Source organism: Mercenaria mercenaria, chromosome 9 (assembly GCF_021730395.1).
Source record: "Mercenaria mercenaria strain notata chromosome 9, MADL_Memer_1, whole genome shotgun sequence".
NCBI lineage: Eukaryota > Metazoa > Mollusca > Bivalvia > Venerida > Veneridae > Mercenaria > Mercenaria mercenaria.
This window is the reverse complement of record NC_069369.1, coordinates 49789262-49808543: the sequence shown is the minus strand read 5'-3', so window position 1 is coordinate 49808543 and position 19282 is coordinate 49789262. Positions and strand designations below refer to the sequence as shown.

General features: G+C 36.1%; 3 protein-coding genes across 4 annotated transcripts; all 3 read right to left on the bottom strand.

The window, feature by feature from the left end:
• Positions 1-6499: 6499 nt before the first annotated feature.
• On the bottom strand, positions 6500-7093 carry LOC123546176 (uncharacterized). The gene has a single exon (XM_045332371.2). The coding sequence runs from the start codon at positions 7091-7093 to the stop codon at positions 6500-6502; it is 594 nt and encodes a 197-aa protein (XP_045188306.2).
• Positions 7094-10973: 3880 nt separating this feature from the next.
• On the bottom strand, positions 10974-12674 carry LOC123546174 (E3 ubiquitin-protein ligase TRIM71-like). Its single transcript, XM_045332369.2, has one exon. It carries the CDS (start codon positions 12672-12674, stop codon positions 10974-10976), a length of 1701 nt encoding a protein of 566 aa, XP_045188304.2.
• Positions 12675-14902: 2228 nt separating this feature from the next.
• On the bottom strand, positions 14903-18366 carry LOC123547954 (uncharacterized). Of its 2 annotated transcripts, none has more exons than XM_053551374.1 (2): positions 17866-18366; positions 14903-15644 (listed from the first exon to the last, which is right to left on the bottom strand). In XM_053551374.1, exon 2 carries the CDS (start codon positions 15617-15619, stop codon positions 15128-15130), a length of 492 nt encoding a protein of 163 aa, XP_053407349.1. In that variant the 5' UTR covers positions 15620-15644; positions 17866-18366; the 3' UTR covers positions 14903-15127. The 2 variants fall into 2 exon arrangements, with proteins under 2 accessions (XP_053407349.1, XP_053407350.1); XM_053551375.1 differs by lacking the exon at positions 17866-18366 and adding an exon at positions 15858-15876.
• Positions 18367-19282: the final 916 nt, after the last annotated feature.

Genomic DNA, 19282 nt, shown 5'->3' with positions numbered 1-19282 from the left:
TATCTATATGTCCGTAAAGCAGAACTTTGTTTCTTATCACAAACGTTTAATTAAAAAAACTTTACTAACATGTGCTAAAAGGCCGACACTGTATGCAAACAGTTCATTTTGTTGATATTATTACGGCAGTATCTTTATGTTCATAAAGTGTAGCGCTTATACCAAGGTTTTTAACAATCTATTTAACAATAACATCATTTCTTTTATCTATTTTACATGTATACTAATTCTAAATAAAGTAATTTGTTCACATTTAACTGTCTGTTCTTTCATTTTGTCGTTGTCACTTAAATGTGCCTATCAAAGTACTAGTGGTATTATGAGTAGTCAAGCAATGGAACAATGGAAGTTTTATATGATTAGGAACATTCACACACACTCGTTTTAATGTACATAATTTCTTTTTATTGATTCGTTTTTCTGGATGTTGGTAAGACCAATACTAAATTCTTATAGTTTACATTCCGTAATCATTATAAATAAAAGAGTTTCAGACTTTACCGAGTATGCTAAATGTTTTATTATGCGAAGCCAAAATAGCTAAAAGATAAAAAATAATCGATCACTATATTCTATAACAAATGTTTGAGAACTGATATAGTTGAGCATTTGTCAAAATCGCCAGAAATATATTGAACACTTGTCACAAATGAGTTGAAAATCGTCTAGCTGGACAGTTAGGAAATGACGTAATTATACATTTGCATATTAAATATTAATGAGCCGATCACGCGCATGTGATATATCGGTTACAGTATTGCGTAAAATCTTGAACATTTCGCACCAAAACTTTCCACGAATACTCGGAACGCTTTTTGCGTGATGATTTCCTTGCGAATATTGCAAGACAATTATCACACACACAAAAATCAACTTTTCAACTATTTGTGAGCATGTTGACGTTTTAACGGAACACTGTCTCCGCCTTAATGGTTTGCGTATACAAGTTGCAAATTTAACCAATTAGGTCGAGTTTCCCATAAAATATAGTATTTTTATCTTTTCGACTTCTCTATTCATGGGTTCTAACTTTTTATCAAAACGGAAAGGTGGAGACTAATTAGTCATTATGTATGTCAGGCGCGTACCTGGGCATACGCCTATATGCCAGGCGCGTACCTGGGCATACGCCTATACGCCGGCGCGTACAATTCAAATTCGACACAAACTGTCAGCGAGGACAAAACGAACAGATAAAGGAACACAGTGGTCACCGTACAGGAACTTCCGGTGGCAACATCTTCGAACGATACATCTATGTATATTTTTCCTCTTTCTAAATTATACATTCCTTACAAAGCTGGTCATACTGGCAGTGTTTCATTTCTGTGTACTGTGAAATCATTTTTATTCGCGTAGGACGAATTTTCGCGTATTTCGCGCTAGAACCTATGCGCGAATTTAAGACCGCGCTAATATTATTTTTTAATTTTATTTTTTCATTTATAAATTGAAAACGCGCAAATTAAAGCCCGAGCGAAACAGTCCTTTTTCACGTTTGCGCGAAATTTCATGCCAGCGAATTTAAATAATTTCACAGTATCATATTTATTTTCTTTGAAGTTTGCAGTTCACATGATCAGTGACATCTAGATTATTGCAACCTTAAGCGTAAAAGTGAACAAACCTTAAATAGTGAGTTATGACATGATCACATAATGTGAATCGTTTTAAATTTCGTATATTTTAATTGAATTTGTAATGTTATATGATCTTGATTATACATATTTATATTGTGCACCCGCTTAGTTGAAGTTATCTTTACATGTAGAAGACATTTCGCATAGATATGTCTCATAAGAACCAAAGATTCTGTCTGCCTTAGTGACAAACTTAAGTAGACACAAGCGAAAAATGTAAGTAAAGCGTTTTAATGCCATGGAAAACAATTATGTAGGTAAACCTTGAAAAGTTTTAAAGGTTAAGTATAAAATCATCAATTGCAATTTTTACAAGTACGTGTTTATGTCTCAAAAGAACTGCCCAGTTTTTAACTATGTTTAATGTTGGAAGGAAGACCCCGGATGCCTTCTTCGGACATAACTTGAGGCATGAACTGATAATTGGGTAAAAAAGCCATAAATTGTTCACAAAGCCAACCTGATGGCTTCGTCACATTTAAAAAAAATAGTCATCTCGTGCAGGGTTTCGAACATACAAAGATACAAGCGGATACAGCTACAGACCATGTCTCAAAGGTATACTAGCTCCGAGTTTCATATTTGCAAATATGAACAATTACTACATATAGTTTATGTAAACATAAAATTAACAGGTTTATCTGTATTAGCAATACTATATTATGCAATAGGTTTGAAATAAGGATGCAGTGCATGTATAGCTAAACACAGTATAAATGTTTGCTACTATTACAAAAAGTTTAGCCAATGATTTATATTTAAATCTCATCATCATGACCGATACATGTATACAAACTGTATGTTCGGATGTTTTAGATTTAGAGCAGCATTTTGCCACAAATCCCTAATTGTGATACTCTGTCAAAAAGGAGATTCTATTGTGCATGCAAGTTTCTACGACAACAACCTAGCGCTCGTTTTCTACAAACATATCTACATATCACTATGCCCATTGGACCTCGGTATACTAAATTTGGGCATGTCGGAATCCGTTTGCACAAAAACGGATCGCCCGTCTGACTCAAGTTTCAATTTACATACAATAAAACAGAGCAGTGCATGGAATCAGGTAAGTGCCACATTGAATGTCGTGTGTCGACCTTTGAAGGCGACACACGACAATCAACGACACACAACACGACGCACGACATTGCAACGTGACGGACGACAATGTACAACGACACACGACATTTAAACATTTGAATGTCTGATTGCCGCGCTAGGTTTTGGCAAAAATATTGCAGTAAAAATTGAGTGTCGTTGTTCATTGTCAAGTGTCGTGTCGTGTGTCGCGTTGAATGTCGTGTGTCGTGCCGTGTGTCGCGTTGAATGTCGTGTGTCGACCTAAGAACGCGACACTCGACATTCAACGCTACACACGACAATGTACAACGTCACTCTATATTATGTCGAGGAATTGCCGATTTTCGACGTAAATTGGTTAACCACGACACACGACATTCAACGCAACACACGAAAACGAGTAACGACACACGACTGTCTATCGCGCAAATGTCGCGGAATCGTCTCATGTCGAAGTAATGTATTGAGGGCGACACACGGCACTCAACGCGACGGACGACAATGTACAACGGCACACGACATTTTAACATCTGAATGTCTCATTGTCAGCCTAGGTTTTTGCAAAAAATGTTGCAGTAAAATTGAGTGTCGTTGTTCATTGTCGATTGTCGTGTGTCGCATTGAAAGTCATTTGTTATGTCCTGTGTCGCGTTGATTGGCGTGTGTCGACCTAAGAACGCGACACACGACATTCGACGAGACACATGACACTGTACAACGACACTCGACATTATATCGCGCAAATGTCGTGGAATTGTCGACCGTCGGCTTGAATTGCTTAACCACGACACACGACATTCAACGCGACACACGACAACAAGCAACGACACAAGACAGTCTATCGCGCAAATGTCGCGGAATTGTCGCATGTCGAGTTAATTGATTGAGGGCGACACACGAAAGTCAACGTGACACAAGACACGACGCACGACATTGCAACGCGACGGACGACAATGTACAGCAACACACGACATTTTAACATTTGAATGTCTCATTGTCACTCTAGGTTTTGGCAAAAATGTTGCAGTAAAAACTGAGTGTCGTGTCGTGTGTCGCGTTGAATGTCGTGTGCCATGTCGTGTGTCGCGTTGATTGTCGTGTGACGCTCTGAGAACGCGACACACGACATTCAACGCGACACACGACAATGTACATGTACAACGACACTCGACACTATATCGCGCAAATGTCGTGGAATTGGAATTCAACGCGACACACGCCAACGATCAACAAGCAGTGACACACGACAGTCTATTGCACAAATATCGCGGAATTGTCGCATGTCGAGGTTATTTAGGTCAAATGTTGTTAATACATTATTTTTCAAAAATCGGTCATTTTCAATCAAATATTACGACAAAAGTACTAAAGATATCTTGATAAAAGTGTAAACAGGTATTTGCAGAACTATTCAAGAACTATTTCATAAAGGTATAGCGCAAGGCTCAAACCTGACACTAAGGGTCGTCCAGGGTTGAACATGGGTGCCGTGTCAAAAAGCAGAAAATGTACGAAAATACACCTTATTTTTCTAAAAAAATATTTTACATCAACTAAAGCTCTAAAATAAATAATTTTAGGTAAGTTTTGTCCGTCTGTACGATCTGTAGACTTGTTATAGGGACCATATAATTTTGGTCGCATTTCTTTCGAAAAAAATCATCAATTTCATTTTATTATATTTTTGATAAGAAGACATGATATACTAAATGACCATTTATAGTTTTCATATCATTAAAATGCTAGATACAGTACTGAAAATGAAATGAGCTCTCAAGATTTGATTGTCTATATGAAATAAAGAAGGAACTGAATTGGTATAATGTAAGATATCAAACCGAAATTTCTTTTAATAAGAAGATGGAAATAGTGTCTAAACGAATATGAAAAATAATTTTCTTCCCCGACGGACACGCTGTCGGGAAAATTTGCAATTTCTTTACCTTCTAATACTTTTTGATGGACCACTACAATTTGTATTCTAAAAGTGTAACAAATCTTTCCTCGTCACCCCCATAATTGGCTGCTGATACATGTATCACTTTCGTATCCATGCCTAACATTTGGACAAATAGATGTTTCCTTCCAACTGTACCTGACCAAGCGATTCTAGGACTGATTACACCAAACAGGAAGTGACTCCTCAGTGTTACAAGTAGTAAAATGTGAAGTAGTCCAAAATAAAGTTCCAAGCTGTTTATGAAATCTGGTATAATGAGTCATATGAGGATGTGGCAATTTTAATTTTGGCTTAGTTTTATTGCTTATTGTATTGAGAAAATATCTAGATCATTTTTATTGTGAATTTCCAGGTTTTAGTTTTATTCATAGAGAAAATGTCTACATACGCGTAATTGCTAAACGGCTATTTTCATAGGAGCATTTTCAGAGGGTGATGTTTTTCAGAACAGATTATTTTTTGAGTCGGCTAAAGGCTGAAAGCCTTTTGACGAGTCCTTGCTGTTCAGCGATTCTCTAAATGGACCGAATAACACGTGAAGGGATGTAGTTCCATTAGATTTCTCAAACTTCAAACAGTTCACTGCATGAATGAAGTTAAGTTGTGTCAATTCCCTTCGCTACGACCAATATACGATGTAATCTGTCATATTTATGACTTGTAATTGTGCATTACTCAAATGTAACTCATTAAGCATAAATGTGCATTTTAAGAATTGCGCAGGCTTACAAAGCTTGGGTAACATCCAGTGAAAGACAAAAAATAGTTCCACAGGGCTCCAGATAAGATGCGTATTAGCGTAAATTACGTATAGAAATAATGCAAATACGCATGTCTAATAATTTCTAAGCGTATAAAAACGTATATAAAATTACAGAAACGCACACAATGCTTTTTTAAAAACAAAATCTGAATCGTCTGGATGAGTTAGGTAACATAGCCGATCAGCCTTAATTCTCCCACATTAAACGTAAACACGCATCGTATGATTTCTATAAACTTTGCGTGGGTTGAATTTTGCAGTCAGTAAACGGATAAATTATCGGAAGAAGAAGCTCTTACTGGTTTGTTTAGTTACTACTGATATTAAAAATGATTTTAATTCTTATTTTTCGAGAAATAAACAAATCGGTGAAACATTAAATTGTATTTTCTTGTAGTTTTTGAAATCGAAAGTAGATCGTATGCTTTCATGAAACGAAACAACTTTTTAATGAAAAATTTTAAATAAGAGGTAATTTAACCGTAAACTTCAATGTCAGATACTGCCAATTGCTGCTTAATGTCTTCGTATCATCACAATTTGTCTGGAGAAAAGTGTAATCGTATCCGGATATAATATTTTGGGTAAATATCGAGCTGTGGTATGAAATTTTAAGAAAAAAGCTAAAAACAAACAAACTGGTAGACTATACTGTCAGTACATCAATCATTAGCCGACTCAGGCCCTTCAGGCCTTTGATTTTATATTAAACATAACATGTCTATATTTTTCTTTATTTTTGGTAAGAAGACATGATATACTAAATGACCATATATAGTTTTCATATCATTGAAATGCTCTAAAGTACTGAAATTGAAATGAGCTCTCAAGATTTGATTCTCTATATGAAATAAAAAAGGAACTGATTTGGTATAATGTAACCTTCTAAAGGACAGACGTTTTGTTCTACAAATATAACCACTTGTTTTGCTTTCGAGCGTGAGTGCGAAATTTCACTTCCAGTTGATTCATGTCTGATTGCAGGATAAACGGTTCGAACATATAACAGCCTTCTTTCCAGTGACCAAGCTGACAGGGGTATGGGCACACAGACTAGGTAACTTCTTTACAATGGAAAAGATAGTTGAAGAGACCAAGGGATGTATGGGACTGGTCCTCGGCTACGTTGCCGTGGATTGGTAACTTGTAGAAACCGGAAGAGGGAATGCTCACAAGGAATGTGGCGATGGAGGGTTGGGTTTGGATATAGATAAAGTCCGAAACTTTTCTTGACCCGTGTCGGCCTGGATAAGCTGGATCTCGCGTAGTAGCTAGCTGGATTTCTATATGGTCCCAACTTTTGAGCTCCACAAGAGGGTCATGTTCATTAAGTGTCTGGAGACCAAATTCGGTGATTTTTGGTTGTGGCCGCACGTACCCTGGTGGTAATGTTGAAAGGGCTATATTTGGTGTTACGTCATTGCATTCTACCAAATATTGCGCCACCTGGCGGAATCTCAAATCTTCTGTATCTTGCGTGCCTCTGTCACGTGTATATATTTCCAGCCGATAACGACCATTTCCGGTTGTGATGGCTGTAAAAGAAGCCATATTTTCTACAATCTTGTAGACAACAAGAGGTAAATCTTGCGACGCTGAAACTGCGTTAAGTTTAACCTGAAAAAGCAGCTGTATCGGCTTGATCATTTTAATCCTAACTTCCGATTTTCCTGAAGGCACGATTGTTTCCCGGCGTGAGTCCTAGCTGATCAAATCCTGGGCCTGGTCCCCACATCAAAGACGAAAAGGCGGAAACGGGTAGACGACTTTTTGCGGTAAAATCATAGGAAAAGCTAGTCTGGTTTTTCCAGAATAGAATTGTTGTTGTGCGTCCTTGATAGTTCATTTCCTGCATTTTGCTGAATCTGCTTTACAGACGAATGCTACAAAAAGAAGTATTTCGTTTGAAATAGTGTATACTATGGCATGCATGAAAATATGAAGCAGAGTCTATTTATTGCCGCTCAAAACATGTTATCCCTATCTACAGCCATTGACAGATTATTACATGTCAATAGTTTATCAGCTGTAATGATTATCAAGACATGACTTCACAGAATGGAAATTATCGTTGCTCCCTAATGCCCCCATCCACTCTTTTTTGGTAGAGGTAATTTATATTTTTAGGTCTTGTGTCACAATGTGCACAAGTCATCACGTTATAGTTTCTTTTATTGTGATGTGTCAAGGAAATGGTGGACTACCGACACCACGATGACCCATCAGGTGATTAAATTAATTAAGTTGTAACTAACACCTTGAGCTTATGTGAGTTCGAAGATCTTTTTATCATTTATTGAAATACTGGTTGATCAACGTCTGTATTAGGGTTTTGTTTTCCTTTGCAATGTTTAAGAAATAACATATCTCATTTAGTGATTTGTCGCTGAATAAATCTTTGTTTAGAGTTCAGATGCGAAGGAATTATATCACGAGGGCGCAGCCCGAGTGGTATTATAATATGCATCTGAACGACAAACGTGATTTTATTCAAGAGCAAATCACTAAATGACATATATTATTTCGATTCTAACACGTTACCAAGGAGGTGACATCCTTGACGACATTCATTAAATATTTGCCCGTTTTCGATCGGTTTCTTTTCCAGCGCGCCGCTATGCCGTTTGACGCTATGACGTAATAATTGTGACTTCAGAAAAAATGAATTGTTGTATAATAATTCACTGTTTTCAGCCTTCTTTGTTTAATAGGAAAATGAATCGGATCGTGTTAGAATAAGATATAATGTATCTAATGAAAAATTGTTACAGCAGTTAAGAATCTTTAGAGCGGACACAGATATAAAGTCGGATTTTATGGCCTAGGTTGTGCGCGTTGTTTGTTGCCTTGAAGAGGTTAATATTTGCAGCTAATCTTATGATTTTTTTCGGAGAGGAAAAAAAGCCCTATCGACCTTTGTTTTGTTGACCTTGATCTTTAATTTAGGGATCTAGGTGTCGTAGATGATAAGTTATCTCACTATGTGGAAGATTTGTGCCAGAAAATAATAAAATCCCTTGATGGATGGCGGAGTTAAAGACTCCACAGTAGAAAAAAAACTATTGACCTTTGACCACCAAGTGTGATCTTGACTTTTAAGCTAGGGATCTGGGTAAAATGCATGATACATTGTCTCATTATGGGAAACATTTGTGTCAAGTTATTTCACAATCCCTTCAAAACAGAAATATGGGCCGGACAGGAAAACCTATTGATCTTGACCTCTGAGTGTGTCCTTGAATTTAGGACAGGGTCTGGATGTTGCGCATCATATATTGTCTCATTATGGGATGTACTTGTGCATAGTACTATTAGAATCCCTTCAAGGATGACAGTGTAATTGACCGGACAAAAAAAATCCCAATCGACATTTGACCTCCAAATGTGACATTGACCTTTTAGCTAGGTGCCTTGGTGTTGCGCATTTGAAGGGTCGTCTCATTATGTGATACACTTGTACCAAGTAATATTAAAATCCTTTCAATGATGATAGAGTAAAGGACCGGACAGGAAAAATACACTATTAATCTTTGTCATCCAAAAGTGACAGTGAACTTTGATTTAGGGGTCTGTGTTTTGCACGGTTTAGTTACAGACCTGACAGGATATAGTGCCCGGAACTGGTTTTCAACCATTCGGGGTCTAATAAACCATCACTAACTTTGGTTTGCCATGATCCATTTTTCAGGTGCATTGATAATTTAGCCCATTATGTTTTATTCCAAAAATCGTGGTTGCATTTTTATGATAAAACCAATTTACAGTTTTTACCTCGCCTCAAATATTGATCAAAATTGTCCTTTTGTAATCATATATGGTAGGACTACTTATTTTAAATTATGAAATTGCCTATTTATTTTATACTGCTTATAAACAAAATACCTATGGATAAATAAGTCAAACACATAATTCTGTCTTTTTTATCAAACACGTGGCAAAATTAAAATTGTCTTAAATCTTGTTAGGGCTATCATACATTATATGGGACAAAACACCTATACCAGGTTACTCCGTACAGTTATCAGAAGGAAACATGACAGGTTATCAGAAGAACTCCGTCCGTCGTGTAACACTTCCTCCCCCGTGTATACGTAAGCGTCGATTCTACAGCACTTTTTATAGTGCCGAATCATGAGATTATGCGGAATGTCACAACAAAATAGCACACGCATAAGGTTTAATATTTATAATAAATAGATTTTACAAACATTTGTACGTAACAAATCTAAAACTTGGAGCAAAGGGCAATAACAGTTTCATAGAAACAACCTGCTTGAGCTACTTCTGCCGTTAATGGAGAAAACTAACTACCAGGAATATCGCAGAACAAACCTTGGGACGGGCGCCAGTCTAGGTATATTCTATAATAAGATTTTCAGACTCCCGTAGTTACACTTTCACAGACATGATCATCTTTGAAAAATGTAGCAAAGTAAGTTTACAAATATATGGAGAGAAAAAAACTCAAACACAATATTTTTTCTGCTCATTTTACTACATTGTCCCAATTTGACATTACAATAGGCCTATGTATCTTCGTATAAACATTTATCTAGCTTTTGAAAAAAAAATCAAAATTCTTCTTTATTTATTGTTAACTGATGAAATACTATATTTTATCAGTGAGATATAATCCATATTATACTGCATATCACTCACAGAAAATGATATAGCTTTGCCGATCTATTTGTACATTGTGTATAAATTTTAAATTATTTGCTTAAAAACAAGATGAAAATTGTAGTCGCACTTTTTCCTTTATAGTGTATTTCTCGATTCAAATCATTTTACTTAATGAGAATTTCATAACGTTATGCAGCAAGAAATAAAATAAAATGGAACTTTATGTCGTGTGCGTTTTCCTAACGTTACAACACGTCTGACGTCATGTTCGTTTCCCGAGATTAAAAATGGTTGCAAAATGCATATCTCAACGTGATTAAGCATAAAATAAAAAGAAAAGTTGTTTGTTTTTCGTGAATATAGAATATCTCACCTCAAAGTGAGAAATTTTCACATTTTCACTCGCGCTACGCGCTCATGAAAATATTTGAAAGTTTCTAACTTCTCAGTGGGATACATAATAGATCTATTCCATATTCATTCAAAACAAACAAATATCATATATATGATATATATATATTTATGAAATGGACAGACTATAGGCTTATACCATAATTTAGTTTATTACGGTCCTAATGGCATATTTCATTGCAAACATCACGCTCTCTGTCTGTAGGGAACCTTTCCAATGTATTACGAAGGATTTGATATAGGTATCCGGTAGTATAATAACTGATGAAAACTGTAACTAAACATTCACTCGATTAAAGGCATCAATAACCCTACAACAACCTGGATAGCATATTACAAGTACAGAAAGAATATCGTTATAAAAAAAGCTGTAATAAGTATCTAAACAGTTTTTTTTTTACCATAATAAACTTCTTATGAAGTATGTACAGTATATATTAGTTGCAGATTACGCTTAAGTGCCAAATAAACAGTTCTTTTCTAGTTTTGAACTTTATCTGAGATCAAACATTTTTATATGATTACGATCATCTGCAGTATAGTTTTCACATAAAAACATTTTGTTGCTTTCCTCACAGATAAGAATTGTCCTTGGTTTCTGAACATGTTGTATAAATAGAGGCAGAATTTCTCTTGTATCTGGAACTATCATGCTCAAACTTCCACTGTTATTTTGCCCACAAACAACAACAGTTCCATTGCTGGTCACTGCCAGTCCCCCTGGTGATTTAAGATTCTCACTCGTCATTATTGCCTTTAGATGCCCATCTACTGTTAGCTCATACACTGCATGCTTATGTAAGTCAGACACAACAATACTCTTATCACCTCTGAAAGCTATGTACTGTGGATACTTAAACATGCTCGTATCTTTGACTTCATGTAGGATGTCACCTTTCATGTTCAGTATCTGGACAGCTGGCGGCTCGGTAAAGGACACTGCAATGACACCATTAAGATGATCAATCCCTGCGCAACCTTCTCTAACTTCCAGGCTGTGGCTATCAGATAGACCGTTTTTGGTGCTTATAAACAAGATTTTCCCTTTAACGCGTAAGGTGATTGCAACAATTTCTGAATTTATCACTGTTACATCCCATGGCTTACCAGGTGTCTTATACCTTGTTGTGATTGTATCGTCTCTTACGTTCAGAATCTTCAGAGAACTATTATTATAATCTACAAGCAGAAGCTCATCAGGAGAAAGCATTGCTAATCCTGTAATCCAACAAGTACATTTGTCATCAGTAGTTTTTACATCGAGCTTCTTCACATAGTGTGTCTTCATATCAACTACACTTTTCTTGATCCGTGCAGTAAATTTCTGCGTTTGTGTCGCAATAATTCCTAATTTGGCCTGGTTTTGTTTTAGTAATTCTAGGTCTTTGCAGGGCTCAAACTTGCACAAATGTATTTGACTTCTTGAAGCAACCTTTCCAAAATCACTTTGAAGTTTCTTTATTTTCATTCGTGCAAGCTTTGCTGTTACGAACAATTCATTAATCTTGTCCGTACAATTTTCGAGTTTTTCCTGAAAATCGCTGATTTCGTTTTCCAAGACTTTGCATTCGTCTAGAAACTGACTTTGTTGAGAAACATCATTAACATTTATCTTTTCAATTTCTTGTATGAGATATGTTTCAATATGATCTAGGTAACTGTTCATTTCTCTGCGATAGGATTTTATATCTTTGATAACTTTGATCTTCACCTCCTCAGCAACTTGCAAACTTCGTTCTATTTCATGTTTCGAGGCTAATATATCTTTCCGGATATCTTCTATCTTCTTCTTTATTTGCACAAGTTCATCACTGTCGCCATAGTTACCGGAAACATCAGAAACTAAATGAACCTTGCAGGATTTATGCTCCAACACCATACAATCACCACATCCAACTGAGTTGTGTCCATGGCAGTAGAATTTCACTATCTCGGTTTTGTGGAGAGCACAGAGCTCAGAACATGGATCGGCCTGAATCTTGACCCTTGGCATTTCATGTTTACTTTTGATCACGTGATTCTTGCTTAAAGACTGCTTACGATGAACTTCGAGACATGACGAACAAAAGTATTCATTACAGGTTTCACAGTATCCCTCTGCTGATACATTATCACCATCAACGTGGCACTGCTGGCATAAAATGTTTTCTTTTCTATCTTCCTGGTTGGATTTTGTACGTCCTGACACTTCCATATTTGATTTGTTTACGTTAATTCATAACAAGGTAACCTTTTCATGTCCTTTTTGTGATATTATATTAACACATCTAAATTATGTGTTACACTTCAATAAATCATTTATTTGTTTGCTTAGATATGAGAAATAGTCCTTAATATTGGCCGGGTAGAGTCCAGTGTTCACATTAGATACAAAACAGGAAGTTTAAATTTTTAAAAGGTTAAACAAGGGGAGACTAAATATGGTTTCCTTTCCAATAGATGCAGGTGAGTTGTATTCCTTGTTTATAGTCAGCTAAGTTTGTGTGAGTTTTAAACATGTTCATTTCCATCAGTTTTGGCATGGAATGTATATATGACACTGAAAAATGATGAAATGATTGATATTGGTAAAAAATGGAAGATTGATGTAAATTTTCTGCATTATTTCAAAAGCGTGGCAGCGGTTTACTACTTTCTGCATAATAATTTTGGTGACATTAAAGTAGATATCTTGCATTCAAAAACAGATGCAGGCAATAATAACATAATGGCGGAATAAGCTACGGCATACGCTTCGAATTGAGGCATATAAATACTAAATAGAAAAATGGCGCGAAAAAAAATGATAGGATAATGGCGGATTCAACTAGTCCTCAGATTTTTTACTCTGTACTCTTTATTATCTTAGCCATGTTTTACCTGAAATCTCATGACGGATCTATGCTTGACATTTTGGAAGAATGATAGCATGACAGAATTTGTCGTGGAATCTTAGGTCATACACCACCACTACAAATATGTCTTAGGTCATACATCACCACTACAAATATGTCTCCCACACCACTGTGGCAGGAGACATATTGATTTACTCCTGTCTGTGTGTCAGTCAGTCAGTCAGTCAGACTGTCACAAATCTTGTACGCACTCTAAGTCGAACATTTCTCATCCATCTTGACCAAACCATTCTCATCCTTCAGAGGTTCGTCAAAATCCCGAGACGCACATCCGGGGAACCAAAACATGGAAGACCTCTTGTATGCGATAATGGGCCAAACTTGAACAAAATGTTTTTGCCAATAAGTCCTCGACCAAGTTCGATAACTAGTCAAATCGGCTCAGGCACTTCGAATTATGAACCTTGAATTACCGAAAATACTGATGCCAGTGATACAGGTCTTGGTGCATCAGTCTGTCACAAATCTTGTCCGCGCTCTAAGTCAAATAGTTTTCATCTAATCTTCACCAAACAAAATCTGTTTGACAATAAGTCCTCGGACAAGTTTTATAACTAGCCAAATCGGCACAGGCACTTCGGAATTATGGCCCTTGAATTACCGATAGGCCGCTTACTCCAAAACTTACTCCAAAACTATCAAAGGTATATTTTCTTTGAGTAAACAGTATATAAAGACTGACTTACTATTCAAATGATTAGGCAGTTTAGGAAGACATGCGCTTTTCTCAAAAGCAGCTCTAGCTTTTACCTTATTTTTGCAGTTTGTGCGTTTGACTGAAAATATCTTTCTTGTATCAATCATGACCCCGCACTTTCCTTTACATTTTTATTCAAGACTGGCAATATTCTTCAAAAAAATGTAAGTTACAGAGATTTAAAATGGGTCCTGGTGTGTGAGCTGCAGCCATATAAAGATGTCAATTCTAAATAGAATAAGAATAACAGCTATTTAGTGTCTTGTAACCTGGACGACAAGCTAAACAAGGATAAATGGCATATTCCAGTTCGCTTGTTTACTACCTTCTGCATAATAATTTTGGTGACATTAATGTAAATATATTGCATTCAAAAACAGAGGCAGGCAATAATTACATGGTAGAGCTCAAAGGTATATTTTCTGTGAGTAAACAGTATATAAAGACAAACTTACTATTCAAATGATTAGGCAGCTCTGGGAGACATGCGCTTTTCTCAAAAGCAGCTCTATGTTTTAGCTGACTTTGCAGTTTATGCGTTTGACTGAAAATATTTCTTGTATCAATCATGGCCCCGCATTTTCTTTAGATTTTTATTCAGGTCTGACAATATTCTTATACTCGGGCGGTAATACGTCGAACAAATAATTTGACGAGGGCTGCGCCCTCGTGAAATTATTACGCCCGACGTATAACCGCCCATCGTGCATAAATAGTGTTAAAACACTCTTTTGCTATAAAGTATTTCTTAATTATTGTGTAAAAGGAAGAGGCATGTGCTTTTTTAAATGGAAACTTGCTGTACGGCGTAAATGAAACCAAACAAACACATCTAATGCACGCTTTAATAAACAAAATGCACTCAAATTCTCGAAACAAATAGATAATTTTGATACTTAACGAATAATCTGACTTCTACCTTTAGAAGTTCTTAACATTCACGTATATAAACTAGTTCAAGTCTTTGTCGAATGTCCTGTTAATGAATCTTAAATACTGTTCCGTCTTCAAACACATTCTGCTTTATTGTCCTATCTTCAGCCTCCTGGAGTAATGTTACATGTTGTTATACACTGCTGCAAGTAAAATTCCCGTAGACATCCCGACTAAACCACCAAACATTGCTCCGCCGGCAGATGCCGTTCCATAAGCGACAGCCGCTCCGGTTGCCGCTCCTACGATAGAAGCCTGGTCTACCCGTACCTGTCCTCTATTATACCGTAATCTATAACACCGGTCCCATATTTTATACCCATCCGTCTCGTTCCTCACTTTGAGATACGTTAACAAAGGTCCTGCGAACAGACCAAGTATAAGACCTCCTCTTCCAGCACGAGTCATGTTGTGTTGGAGTCCCGACCAATTTCGAGTCTCCGCGCGTGCCACTGCAACAACTGGTCCAACAAGCACAGTCCCAAGCAACCCGAAACTTTGCACAGTCTTAATTGTCACGTGTGTACCAAGTTCCAAAGCCGGATGCGCTATCTTCTGCATGGTCTCGTCATCAAGGGACGATCCGCACAGGTTTTTCAACCACTCGCCACCCATATTGTACTATTCAATTGCCTTGGCACTGCAACAAACAAAATCTAGCGTTTATATGCCGTTTAAATTAATATAATTATGTTCCGCTTAAAGATATTATAAATTTGGTATAATCCTAACACTGAAATATGACCGATTTAAACTTGTCTTAAACTTTAGCTGTCATAGATTGATCTTCTAAAATCTGAAGGCGGTAACGAGCCCAGTTTTATATTCAGTGAAAAAATAATATTACAATCACCCTAGCAACTGATGCGTTCGACGCAGTGTAGTAATCTTATGGATCATCTATATCTGCACTACATTCAAAACGGATGTTTAACATGTTTAAGTTTAGTTAAATCAGCAGTAACGAAGACCCTGAATTTATGATTTAAATTATTGATTATATTCTTGAGTTAAATCAGAAAATGAGATTGAAAACGCGATAAAAGTTTTATTAATTGAAATAAGAAAACAACTTCTGCTTAACCTTTATCCTGCTAAATCTATAAAATGGACTAGTCTATCATTCAAAATGGACTAGTCTATCATCCGAAGGGGTGTTCAATGAAAATTTATTGACTGAATAGCGACCAGTGCAGATCATGATCAGCCTGCACTGATCTCGGTCTGCACTGGCCGCAAAAGCAGAATCGTTTGCCTCCAGCCGGCTAAAGGTTAAAACGAGATTTTTTCAGCGTTAATTATTCTGAGGTAACAAATTATCTGCCATAACTGAATATGCTGTCTGTTTTGCTGGCAATAAATGAATTTATTTTGCCATACATTTTCCCTATATTGAAAATGACATATATTATAGTTTTGAAATGAGGGTATATGGATCTCAAGTTTACAAGAAAACTAATGAATTATTTAAAGTTTTGCAAAGCTATCTCACGTAACACGAAACTAATCTATTCAGTTAATTCATCAAATGTTATTTAGGGCAACCTAAATACATAATTTACAGTCAGGATAGCTTTTGTTGGCAAAAAATACCGTCGTTTATCATCATCATTCAGTAATCGCCTCACTCCAGAAGAGTATACTCGCGATTCGTGTTTAATAACTCGCGTTATTGAGTCTAATAATCATTGTCGTATAAATATTAAAATGAAGGTTTCAAAAATAATTTCATGATTTGTTTTCCATAAAATAATTTGTTAAATTTGATGTCCGGATGAGTAAGAACAGTAGAAATATTTGGGCTCCGCATTGCCATATGAGTTTGAAAAATATGAAAGTATGCATTTGAAAGAGCAGAGGAGATAAATTTATAAAAAATAAATCATGTTTAGAACATTAACTTTTATGAATGCGTTATCTACATAATCTTCCAGTACCAGTAAAATCTTGAACGCCGCCAGAGTGGATGAGTGGAGTGGAGGAGGGCATACCTAAGGACCCGCGTTCGTTTTATCACCTCCAACATCGGTCAGCTAAGCCCGTGTGTTAGAAGAAAACGATATTGAAAGTTCAATAAATTTAAATGATGTAAAGTAAAATTTAGGTATGAAAACTACATTCTAATATTACAGGATTTGTTATTAACAAAAATATTTTCTAAACACAAATTAAACATGAGTACATTTTACAAATGCACACAGCGGTATTTTAATTTTTTTCTGTTAAAAGAAATAATCTATAGTGACATTTTTAAATTATTTAATTAGCTGATTCCCAGGGAGATTCAGGACAGGACACAAAAATGCGGTACTAGTTTGTCGTTTAGGTGTGGCATATCAGTAAGTACGATTACATTATTTCCAAAAGTGTGCAAATAAATTTAATCCTTCAGCAAACAAAATTATATCATATTTCGAAATTCAGCAGAACAGTTTTTACGTTTGTGTCCTACATATAATTACAAAGGGGCCTTCTGTATTAACATAAACATGTGTACCGTCATGTAACCATCCCAATTATCAAGCTATCGCCAAACAGTTATATCAGAGGCCGCACTCCTTACCGACTGTTTTAAGACATACACTAGTCTTTATATTTTCTATATATTTTCAGTTTCCAACAGATTACATACTTTTGATATAATTCAAGTTTCTTATTTCAATGAAAAAGTGTCTCAAATTATGTCTTTGGTTTTGTCCGAATATTTTCAGCAAAGTTTCAGTTAAACAGTTGCAATGGACAAAGTACATATCTTATTGGATTCCAGTCCTGTATGCGGAAGAAGAAGAACATGTCAGAACGATACTGACAATTTGCTAAATATTGAATAGGGGATGGCGTGGGTGTAAAATCGTACTCACCAACTCGTGTCCACCTGTTTGCATATAATTCCAAATGCGTCTTCCTTAAAAAGCGGTCAGAATGTCAAGCCCATCGCTGTCATCGAAATTCACATCAGCTACATCACCGCCTACATCATAACTAGCAGCAGCATCTGGTGTAACTTGATTTTTCTTGGATTTCTTCCTTCCTTGCTTGTTGCTGGTGTGGTTTGCTTGTCTTTCCTGGGTTGTAAGTCGTCCTGCCACTTCAAAAATGTCGCTCTTGCTAGGTTTTGGCATGTACGGAAACCCGGCGACTATGTCTTGATTGCCATGAAATGCCACAGCGCTTGAAGATTTGTAAATCCGCGTGACGAAAATGTCGTCTCCGTCGGCGTTTCGCTCTTCGTCGTCATCTTTACCCTTGCAACAGCAGAAATTCAAGAACCTGGCAAGGATTGATCTCTTAGTTTTCTTACCACGACTTTTAGGCATTTTTCTGTCAGCAATGTTGGTGTGTTTACATATAACCGTTGCTATGAAAGCGTTCGTTACAACGTCCTGACGTTAACACTCTGACGTCATAGTAATAATTAAGTAACCAATAGTCTGTGTCGTTATTGCGTACACTTGAAAACATTCATTATAATGATGATAATACTGATGATGATGATGATGATGATGATAACTACTGTATGTAAAGAATGTAACGCATAAAGACATAAAACAGTTCTAAAACATAGATCTATTACACATTTCAAGTTTCAGTGTGGCTTTCTGTTAAAAAAACAAAATAATACAAAGTAAATCAACACGAATAATAGATAAAAAGAATTCTTATCTACTTAAAATAAAAGAAAGAGAAGATCAGTTTACTTAATATGCATCATTCTTGATAAGCACTGTATTAAAATTTGTAGTTCCCAAAATAAAGTCAAACCACACAGATAAACAGTCTCCAACAAAAAAAAAATAAGATAAAAAAAAGAAGTAGCATTGTCTGAGGAAAAAGCAGTTTATTCAGATCCTAAAATATCACGATTAAGACCTAACTGCTGTTGCTGATGATGATAAGGATGCTTCAAAGATTTAACAGTTCGTGATCGTCTGCTGACAGAATAGTTAATTCTAATAAAATAAATATATATAATTGTTATCAGTTTGATCTAGATATGCCTATTTCAATACGTAGGTGGTTATGACATTTGCTGTGCAGTTGAGTATACATACTAAGCTACTTGGGCTTTTATTTCAGTGTTCTGTAGAATATGTGGAAAAATAAAGGGTTTTTACCTATTCCCATTATTCAAAATTTGAGTTGGATGTGGGAGCCTGATGATGACTTAGCTGGCAGATTTACAATTTATAGTCTGTAGACAGTCTGGCTTCATTTCTTTAAATCTAATGTTGGAGAGATGATAAATAAGGCAAGCCATAGACGAAAGCCAAGAACATA